This window comes from Oppia nitens, unplaced genomic scaffold, assembly GCF_028296485.1.
Source record: "Oppia nitens isolate AA-2021 unplaced genomic scaffold, nextdenovo-longstitch-racon4-pilon3 scaffold4_pilon_pilon_pilon, whole genome shotgun sequence".
Classification (NCBI taxonomy): domain Eukaryota; kingdom Metazoa; phylum Arthropoda; class Arachnida; order Sarcoptiformes; family Oppiidae; genus Oppia; species Oppia nitens.
In genome coordinates this window covers 3,497,539-3,509,856 of record NW_026533232.1, presented here as the reverse complement: position 1 = coordinate 3,509,856, position 12,318 = coordinate 3,497,539, and the positions used below count along the sequence as shown (strand labels likewise).

General features: G+C 19.9%; 1 protein-coding gene across 1 annotated transcript; it reads left to right on the top strand.

The window, feature by feature from the left end:
- The first annotated feature begins 4,917 nt into the window (after nt 1–4,917).
- Nucleotides 4,918–10,445, top strand: LOC128960227 (glutamate-gated chloride channel-like). The gene is made up of 8 exons (XM_054306299.1): nt 4,918–4,948; nt 7,286–7,430; nt 8,206–8,285; nt 8,742–8,920; nt 8,987–9,102; nt 9,181–9,263; nt 9,338–9,876; nt 9,954–10,445. Exons 2-8 carry the CDS (start codon nt 7,339–7,341, stop codon nt 10,443–10,445), a joined length of 1,581 nt encoding a protein of 526 aa, XP_054162274.1. The 5' UTR covers nt 4,918–4,948; nt 7,286–7,338.
- Nucleotides 10,446–12,318: the final 1,873 nt, after the last annotated feature.

Genomic DNA, 12,318 nt, shown 5'->3' with positions numbered 1-12,318 from the left:
TAATACATTATGTAAGTATTAAATCTAAATTAATTTTTAAAAATTATCTTAATATCATTTATTATGTCATATATATAACATTAGTCGTATCTGTTAAACTAATTGCAAATTGATTATTTATAATCTGACATAATAAAATGTACTAAAATACATAGTACAGTACTGTACTAATGTATTAATGAGTAATATTATTGTATTGTTTTTTTGATTATTAAATTATTTATTTATTGGTTTGCATATAATATTTGTAGTTTAGTTTTTATGCTTAAATTTTCATAAGAAGTTGCGTCTATTAATACTAACCGTTGCCATTGGATTTCAATAATGCGTTTACTTTAATAGTTATAACTATATATTTCTATATACCTGTATTTATATTTTATTTATTTAAAGTTTACATTCGTTTATATATAATATAGTATATGATAATATATACAGTATATACATAATCATACAGTATATTTATATATATTAATATATAATAACAATACAATCAATTCAAGTGTTATATATCTATAATTTTATTACAATTACCACAATTACAAAAGTTATAATAACTATTTGCATTTATTTATTTATTAATGCTAAAAATATTGTACATTTTATTGATAATTTATTATTACTTTTTTACAACCTTATAGTATATTTCAATATACTAAAAACTCGAAATTAGATTTGCAATGAGAATATTATAAAAATTGAATTTATAAATATTTTAAAATGTTTGTTAAACCTTAAGTTTAATCATAAACTTGTTTAAAAAAAATTATTTGAGTTTCATATATTGTAATCTATATAATATAAAAAGCAATTCAATATTGTTATATCAAATATTAATACAATATTTGCAATATTGGTCTTCAAATATATACAAAGTTTTGATGTCATACAGAAAAGTGGTTTTTAAGTGTTTTCTTTAATATAATATTTATATATCTGTTATTTTTCAATATAAAGTAATAATAAGTTTTGTTACAATCAAATTCAATAACTATTTTACTTTAATATTACATTTATTTAGCTCTTCAAATATGACTTTTATTTTATTGTTAAAACTAAATAAATATACCAATTATTTGTTTATTTGATTGAATAAGAGTTTTGGTTTTGATAATAAAAAACTATATTTAGTTGTATTTATAGAAATTAAATAATATAAATTAACAAATAGTTTGTAAAATATATACTTAGATTATGTAATGTATTTAAATATTTTTGATACGTGAGTATGAATTAAACATTTATGTTAATAATATTGTACAACAAAAGAGAATTCAAAGTTAATTATATAAGACAACACACTAACTGATAATATATAACTACTATTATTTTATATAACACACTATCTTAATGTTTATTTTAATTAATTTTTTATACAGTATTATGTTTGCTTGACTTATAATAACCATCAGTTTATTTTTCTAATTTATATATAATTAATTAAACTAATTAATTGTTGTATAGTATAAGATATATTAAAATAATTAAAAATGTTTAAAAATGCACTTTTTATGACAATTACACTATAAATTCTGTTAAATTTAGTCAAACCTACACTCTGTTAACAAAATCTAAATTTTTGTAAAACAATTAATTTTGAATTGTTTTGATTTTGATCTCTAATATCAATACTATTTATAAAATAATAAAAATAATTTGGATTAAGTTTGGAATTAGTAGTTCTCTAAATAGTTTATAAAAAAATGTTATAACAATAAATATTTCTATTAAATCCAAACTCATTTTGGATTGGAGTTTCGATCAAACAATTTGTTTCAAATAAGTTTGGATTAAATGAGTTTAAACTTTTTACATTTATACACAGATATATTAAATATACTAAAAATGAGTTAATTTATCTATAATTGTAGCTAAAAATATAAAACTGCTCATTTTATTATTATTATTATTATTATTATTATTATTATTATTATTAGTAGTAGTAGTAGTAGTAGTAGTAGTAGTAATAGCAGTAGTTGTTTTATTTTATGAATATAATAAATATTTAATAAATAATATTATAGTTTTAATATATATATAGAAAAAAGTAAATTATAAGAAAACTTATTAAATATGAGTGAATATATGATTACAAACCGAACCACTATTTTGGACAATAAATAGCTTAACTTACTTTCGCATAGAGTTTACTGTCTTTTATATAAATATGGAATTCATGATTAATAATACATAAGTTATTATAAGAGTGTATATCAAACATATAGCTGTAATAAATATATGTATTGAGGGATAAAATGAGTAAAAATGGACATTTGATGTATTCGTGTTAACCCAACCACTGTTATCACGATTTCAATTTATTTACCACTGATTTTGTATCCAACTGTTCCCTAAAACTGTATTGTTTGTCATTACATTTAATATAAAACCTAAAATTCATATGCAATATACAGTAATAATAAAGTATTCATATATTTTCATCAATTCAATTACTTTGATTTTCACGACATTTATAACATTAATTAAATAAAACAAACATTTGATTCAATGTTTTTATATTTAATTTATTATATGAATTTGTAAATATAACTGTTATATGTATTACTTTATTCAAAATCAAAGTATTTTAATATTTATTATGATAATAAAGTTTTGTTTGTATTAATATTAATAAGTAAATGATTAATTTAAACAAATGACACAATAATTTTAATGAAATTGAAAATTGAATAATTTATTTTTTGTATAACTTCAGAAAATTAGTACAGTAATGTCAAACATTTATAATATTAATCTATTTATTATGTTTAATATCTCATTATTATTATTATTTTAACTATTCATTTTTAATAATGATCCAAGTTAAGTTAATAAGGTTATATTTAAATATAAACATAAACACACAGTAGATTAAGATTAAAATTAATGATTGATATTTTAGTAATTATCAAAATAAGCATTAAATATAATTAGAATTTATTTATTTTATATTGTGTTAAATTCTGTAAATTTAATCTTAAATAATGCTTACAATTTGTAAATTATTTTTATTATGTATATTATTAATGTTTTTATCAATTATTTTTAAATTTACCTATTTTTCTATGAATTTATATTGGAATTTTAGGGAATTTTCTCTTTACCCCCCCCCCCCCCCATTGATTTTGGATTTTTTAAAAAATTGCCGTTTAAAAATGCAACAAAAGTCTACACCTACTCTATACCCTCTAAAATCCAAAACCTTGCTTAACCCTGATCTGTAATATATTGTATTATACTCTATAAGATATAATAAAAATATAATTGTAAGTAGAAATGTTTCTTAGTATAAAATTGATTTAATACATTACATAAACTACATTTTTATATTGTTTTTCATTTCATTATAATATATTATAATAATGTATTTATTATTAGAGTTCTAATTATAATATATTATTTTTTGTTATATACTAATAAATATTAGATATTAATTTTATTAAATATTTAAATAACTTTATACAATGTTTCATTAAAAATCATTTATAGTTATATATAGTGTTGGTAATTTTTCGCAATTCAATTTTCGATTGCCGCAATTGCGGAAAATTGCGTGAAATTGTTTGAAATTGCGCGCATGAGGGAATGTATAAAAATTAACTTTGACAACGTTAAAAATTTTGTTTACAATAGATTAAAAGAATTTACTAATTTATTATTATTTTTACATGGTTTTTAGATGGCAACATTTTATGATAAAATAATTAAATTTTATATAATTAATTTATGTTTTTATTCATATTGCTTTGCCATTTAAATTTTGTTAATTTTTTAAAAATTATAAATTTTTCTATGTTACAATTGCGATTTTCGCAATCGAGCTTTTTGCAATTGCGGCAATTTCACGCAATTTCCGAGCAATGCAATTGAGCATTTTGCAATCGGTACATCACTAGTTATATATATATATAATTTTTAGTACATTATACTGTTATAATATAATAACTAATGTATGTTTAATTCAATTAATGGTTTGATTATTATAATAATAAGTGATATCACTATTGTATTGAAGAAGATTTTGTTATTATTTTTATAATTTTATAATTAAAATGTAAAAGTAATCATAATATATAATTTATATTAAATATAATTATAATGCATTATGTATGAGATTTTTATGTATGAAAAATATATTATTTTTCAATTAAGTAGTCCTGTTTTATATTGACAAAAAAATGTTTAATTGTGAATATACTGTACAATATTAATATTATAGTATTATTATTGCTATAATATAAATTATTTTATATCATATCATAATGTATAATAGTATTGTATTGTATTTCATACAAATTCTATATATAATATAGAATCCCTTAGTAATGTATAATAAACTAAATTTCTATAGAAATGCATTACTGAAAAACATTTTATAAATTTTCTCAGAAATATTTATTAGAAATTTCTATTCGTTTTTTTATTCAATATTATTTATTATCTATAATATTATATAACATATTAAATGGAAAATTTGAGTATAAAAATTTTAATTATATTGTTGAAGGAAAATGAGTTTATAATTATTATGCAAAAACATTTAATTTAACTTTAGTTTTATACTTTTTAATACATTAAAAATCAATTTCTATAATACATTGAAAAATAACTAGTTTATTTCATTTGATATTACACTAATAAACATTTTTTAAAAAGTTATTAAATGATAATTTCTGACTGTACATATTTTTAATGTTAGTCTATTATAATTTATAACAGAGTATTTATGAACATTAAAAAATGATTGATTTGATTTTTAAAAAATTGATTTAAAAAATTGACTTAAAAAATTGTTTTAAAAAATTAATAGATATATGTGTGTAGATTAGTAAGATATAGTTATTGTATATTTCAGACAACAATTAGATTATATACAGTATTTTATGAAAGTTTAACTATAAAGTATGTTTTGGCAACGCTGTACTTATAATTCTCAACTGGTTTACTGGTTTGTAATACTTTAATTATTATTAGTAGTATTACATTATTATACAGAATACTACATTTAAAGTACATTTATAAATAAGACTTAATTATGATAAAAATGTTGTATTAATAATTTTGTTTAAATGTTATGATAATTAAAAATATTTAAAAATTAAAATATCAGTAAATATTTTGTAACATTTAGTGAATTATTGTTTAAAATATATGTTATATTATATAATAAAATAGTAGTTTGTTTGAACACGCAATCTATAAGAAAGTGTAAAACAAAAAAGTATTGGATTTAAGTTCGCGATTATTGAACAAAGTATTGAAACATTTTGATGTCTCCATAGAAACTAAAATGAGATCAAATTGAGGTCCAAAACAACTCTAACTTCTTATTTGCACTTTTGCTGCCATTACTTAATAATTGAATTTTTCTATCTATTTATTATTGATGTTTCACTAATATTAAATAAATTTAGTATTTAAAATAAACTATATATTTGTAGTATTCACATTTGACAGAATTTCTAATTATTTATTTTACAAATCAATAGCAGTTTGAATACTTCAGTTAGATTCACAAATATTGTAATTGAATTGATAACTTAATTGTAAATTTTACAAAAGCAATATAAATGTCGGCAAATAGGAGTTTACTTTAATTTCAATTGAGATTTTTTAATAATGTCTCACAATTTATACTTATATTTTAGAATAAAACATTAAAAACATTATTTTGTAGACAATACTGTATTTACTTTAAATTCTCTCTCTCTCTCTCTCTTTCTCTCTCTCTCTTTATAAACTAAAATTCAAAGTATTATATATTATATTAATAGTTAATGTAAATTATATTTAATGTAAAACTATCATATAACATATTAAATATACTAATATTTTACTTTGCTCAAATTACATTTTATTTTTATCATTATTATTATTTACTATTATTAGTCTTTATTCTAGATTTAAATAAATAATAAATGTCTTATAAGTTATAAACATAAAATAATATTAACAAAAAAAAATGAATACAGATTTAATTAATCTTATATTTACTTTAAAGTTATTAAACGTATAAAAGTCCTGTTTGTATAAACAATTAAATTAATAAAACTTATTTATACATAACATTTTTAATGTATTATATATTAAATATTTAAATACTGTAAAGAATATATTTATAGAATATATAGTATTTATTTATTTCATTTATTTGCATTATGAAAAACTAAAATAAAGATAACAAAGTAGAGAAACAAATTATTTTTGCAAAATTATTTTTTATAAATTATTACACTAATGACTAATAATATCGTACTTAATATATTTTAATAATTAAAAATACGAAATATATCCAATATTAAATAATTTTTTATATTAATATTATATAAATATAAATAATATATTTTAAAATTAGTTTTATACATTTTAATTATATTTTAAACATTTTACATTATTTAAAAATAAAAATATATTTAAAATTTATATTAATAAATATATAACTAAGATATGATAAATTAATGATTCTCTTACAAATAAATAATAAGATATCAGTGTACTTAATATATATATAATTTTGATTAAAACTTAAAATATCATATTTATAATACAAAATAAGAATTAAACAATAATATTTTTGTTGTCATTATTATGTCAATTGTTGCACTAATAATGTAAATAAAGAAAAATATCTAAAAGTTTGATTTATAATAATCAATGTAATTCTATTGATTAAATTTATTTATTTTTTGTTTATTCAATATTTTGTCTATTTATCAATTTGTCTATTTAACTTTTATATTTAAATTTTTTTTATACTTTAAACTAGTAAATAATAAATTTAATTTTATAATATATAATAATTATGTATCAAATATTGTTGTTCGTCAAACATTTTACTGGAATCTTAATATGATATTGTATTGCAATTTAATATTATGTTATATTGGTTAGATAAAGTTTAAATATTAAATATAAGTTTTGAATTAAGTTTATTTTGTACACTATTGATCATATAATAATAATAATAATAATAATAATAATAATAATAATAATAATAATAATAATAATAATAATAATAATAATAATAATAATAATAATAATAATAATAATAATAATAATAATAATAATAATAATAATAATAATAATAATAATAATAATAATAATAATAATAATAATAATAATAATAATAATAATAATAATAATAATAATAATAATAATAATAATAATAATAATAATAATAATAATAATAATAATAATAATAATAATAATAATAATAATAATAATAATAATAATAAAATATATATCAAAATAAAAATTAGACTTAAAATTGATTTTGTCATTTTAGGTGCCCTAACATTGCATTGTGGCCTATAATTGGATTTCATTGCCATTAATATAATGAATTTGAATTCATTCACTGCATTCATAATTACCATAACATTTTCATTATATATAGCTCTACCAGAAGTTTTAATGTTAGAAATAGGAAGGTATGGTATGGCCTACAAAAATATTGTGTTTCATAAAAATATAGTTATCGTAATTGAATGATGGGTTGACTGCCACTTCTTTAATATTTTATGTCAATTTAATGTTTTGTTTTAACCATTTTTCTAATTTTGACTCTAGGATTTAGAATTATTTTCGCTTTTTTAATTTAATTTAGTTACTTTATTATTAATTACAGATCTTTTAATTTTTATATTATTATATCAATAAACTACAAAATTAAAATTTAATTATAAATTTATTATCTAATGTTCAATAAATAATTAATGATCAATTAATTTACTTAAAAAATATAAATGTTATATTGTAATTATCATGATTACGGTAATTTAAATTATTTGTTAACTATATAATATAAAAATCATAAGAATCAAGTGAAATATTTTTAATTAATCAAATATACATATAAATTATATGGCATTTATATGTCGTTATATATTATTATGCAAAATATATAGTAATATATTTCAATAAAACATTTATGATAGTTAACAATTAGTTAATTATAATTAGTCATCTATTATATTAGTTATTTAGTAAACATTATTGATAATAAATATTTAGTTAAATTTATATTATTGTACTTACGATATATTAAAATGAATAAAAATCTTAAATATATATTTAAGACAACTAATATTATTGCTAATTAATATTTTATTGGTTATTGTATATATAAATTAAATTTGTTTACTTACCATTTATACTCTATATTTTATTATTGCTTTCATCTGAAATCTAAAACAATATGTATAGATATATGAATCATACGGACAAACAAATATTGGATCACTTATTAGATCCAATAAGATATGATCACCGAACGAGACCAGCAGGTAATATCATTTATAATCTAATTTTATTCAATTACAATATAATTTAATACTATCTATAATTCACTAAATCTACAGTTAATTTATTTTAATATTTAATATAATATATACTGTATTACAATATATATTAATAAATGTTGTAATACAATTCAATTTACATAAATTATAAATTTATACAATTATTGCATTTTATACAATTTATTATTAAGTTATATAACACATTATATTAAATAAGTTATTTTTTATATCTACATTAGTATCATATAATCTATTATCTACTTTATTGTAGTCAAAGAAATATTTTATAATAAAGAATATTCTGGTAAATAATGTTAAACTATGCTTTAGACTAAATGTTTAAATTTGTTTTTAGCAATAAATTTAATATGTTTTAAACTACTTTTTTGACTATACTAAACTATACTACTACTACTAAATGAGTTATGTTTACGTAAATAGTGAAGACAGTGGTAAATGTAAGCGTTTTGTTGTTGACATTGTCCTCTCCGGATGAGTCGAGTGTGACCTACGAAATAGGATTTATTATGCTTCAGATGTGGGACGACCCTAGAGTTGGTTTCGAAGACGGAGGCAAACATAAGTACTTGAATGCACTGATGCACGCAAACATGCTATGGGTTAGTAGTTTACATACATGAGCTAATTAAGTTAAGCTAAATGTCTATTAATTATATTTTAATCAGATGCCGGATACATATTTTATAAAACACGGGGAATTCAAATACCCGTTGGATCGTTTTGATCCCATCCATATCGCGCTTAAGATATATCCAAACGGAACTGTTATCTACACCACTAGGTCTGCAATTTGTTAACATTTAAGTTATAACAACAAATTATAAATAATATATTAAATTATATTTTAATCAATTTCCAGACGTAATATGATATTGACATGTGAGGGAAATCTTAAGATATTTCCATTTGATAGTCCAAAATGTTTTTTTGCTATAGAAAGTAGTAAGTATTGTAATTAGTAGTCAATTAATTATTAAATTATAAAATAATTATTAATATTAATGTTGAAATATCAGTATCTCATGAAAGCGAACAATTGGAGTTACGTTGGGATACAAAAGTGTCGATAAAAGCCGCCGATTCTATAAAGACAATGAATGCATATATGATGAGAAATGAGACCCATATATGCAATAATAGGCACACCTGGAGAAGTGAATACAGTTGTCTCAGTGTTTTATTGGTCTTTTCGAGAGACAAATCATTTTATTTCAGTACAGTGTTTGTTCCGGGAATGGTATTAGTGACCAGTTCTTTCATTAGCTTTTGGCTGGACGTCAATGCAGTGCCGGCCCGAGTCATGATAGCCGTGACAACAATGTTGAACTTCTGTACCACAACTAACAGCTTTCGGTCGAAATTGCCGGTCGTCTCAGATCTGACAGCTATGAACTTATGGGACTTTGTTTGCATGTTTTTCATCTATGCCTCAATGATTGAGTTCATTATTGTTAATTATTTACATCGAAAACTTCCTCATCCCAGCCGACCTAACTCTGGTGATAGACAGAGCACGGGTGGTATGAGTGACTATCACCACAGTTTCCGACATCAGGTATTTGTTGCAAATTTTGATAAATTACTACACTATTTATTAATATTGAGATAATTGTTACGTTATTTGCAAAACAGCCAAACAGTCGAAAACTGGTTGATTCCGGTCTTTTCCAATCAGATCACATTCAGATCACACAAAATAAAGAAGAAATTGAATTAAAAGCACCTCTTGTTGAAGGCGAAGATCCTTCGGTGCCACCACTGATCAATCAAAGCAATCATAGACAACAACGACCTAATAGGAACCGATCTTTTAGTGATATTAATCAGTTACACTCACCATTCAGAGCACCGGCTTCTGGTAGTACTTCATTTCATGAAGACGAGAGACTGAGAGCAACGGCTTCAGTGTTTGCTTGGCTTCGAAGACCACAAATACTTCGGTCGACAGAACTGACTTCAAGAGCACGAATGGCCCGATCTATAGATCACATATCAAAAACAGTGTTCACTCTTCTGTTCGGTCTCTTCTCATTCTTTTATTTTCTAACCTATGCTGTCATAAAACCGGCGCAATTGGATGATTGGATTGAAAATGAGTTTGAATTGCCATCAAAGACTAACTAACTAACCATTACATCAATTACATTGTTTTTTGTGAATATATCATTCAAGTAATTACTTTATTGCCTTCAAAACAATGCCATTTATGATCTCATTTATGGTAATTTAATACAGATTCTCTATATTATAATATACTTAAAGCATAACAAATTATAATACATTTATTATATAATTGTATATATAATCAACAGTCTTCTGCTGTGGCATTGAGTATCACAGCCTTAAGATTTTTTGCACCAAATAATGAAATAAATTTAATATTTATTTTATTTATATTATTTTTTATTGTTATACACTTATTACAAAAACACAAATTTTATTTAAAAAGACAATATAAGCATCAGAGTAAAAATTTTTAATTAAATGCAGATATGTATCTGTAATTTACCCAAACATCGCTCAAATACTTGTTTGTTATATAACTAATGACAACTGGAAACAGGGATTATATTTTCGTATTTATCATTAAATTATAATAATAATAATTATTATTCTTAATAATTAAAATATATAGCAATATATTAATAATAATCTAAAAAATCTAATAATTAAACTGTCAATAACGCATCTTAAAGGGTATCTAACTTAAAATAACTATTGACTCATTTTATTCAATTTTAATATACCTGTAATTTTATTTCATTGTAAAACTACTGTATTTTACAAACTAAACAATAATTAAGATTACAATCATTACTAAAGACATAATAATTACTAAAAGCAAAATAAGTCTTAAGTATACAGTATATAGATATAAATATATATATATTCTAATATTCTGTTGCTTTAATTAAATATTTTGTTGAATACAACATTTAATTTAATTATACAAAATATATGGTACAGGTCTTCAATTTTTCTTATAATTAGATACTAATGTTATGACTAACTAATAAATATATGCTTTCATTGCTGTATAGTTTGATTTGGAGTTCAAAAGTTATGTAAACGAATTGAGAAATTATTGAATTTCATTTAATTATTATTATTTGTGGGTTACATAAAATAGACAAATATTAAAACTTTCTTAAGTACATTAAAAGGCATTTTTTTAATAATGGGATTTATGGAAAATACTAGAATTTTGATTCAAAAAATTGTAGTTTTGAGAAATTTTTGGGTAAAAAATGATATCCTTATACAGATACCCTTATAAGGGTATATAATTTACTGTACAATGTATATGACATTTGTTTAAATGTTAAACAAATTTGTCAAATTAAATACCTGGATAAACAAACTTGTGTTGACATACAATATAGTTTTTAAAAATGTTTTTTAATATACATTTTCATTTACCATAAGATAGTTATATAAGTAAACAACTTTTTATTTGAATCCGTTACCATAACTTTTAACTCAAAAACTAAATATTGTTAACAATTATTACGAGAAATACACAATTAAATTAAAATTTTAACAAAGATATAAATACAACAAATACTATATGTTATATAACATTATATAATTTATAAATAAGTTGTAAATGCAAATTTTTTATTATGTTATTATTGTTAAAATTTATTAAAATGCAAATATTAAATTAATAAAACTTTTCTCAATACTAAAATTTATTTAATTATTTATCGTACATTATATACATAATATAATATTAATAGCATTTAACACTATTTATCTAATTTAAAAATGTAATATAAAATATTGTATTATTATTTACTTTACTTTTATTTATTAGATTAAAAAGAGATAATTTTTGTGAAGTTATGACTGATATATACAGCATTTGGTGACTTGTCTTATATTTTTTGACTAAAAAATTATTAAATTATATTAATTTTGGAATATATTGGATATGTTTGTTAATATTATCATTTGTTAACATTTAAAGTATATGTTATTCTACTGAATGTTATTA

Excerpts from the sequence above, each read along its gene's own strand:
- LOC128960227 (XM_054306299.1), top strand. The coding sequence starts at position 7,339 with ATGAATTTGAATTCATTCACTGCATTCATAATTACCATAACATTTTCA. Across the intron at positions 9,264-9,337 it reads TTTTTTTGCTATAGAAAGTA|TATCTCATGAAAGCGAACAA; the intron begins GTAAGTATTGTA and ends TTGAAATATCAG. Across the intron at positions 9,877-9,953 it reads ACCACAGTTTCCGACATCAG|CCAAACAGTCGAAAACTGGT; the intron begins GTATTTGTTGCA and ends TTTGCAAAACAG.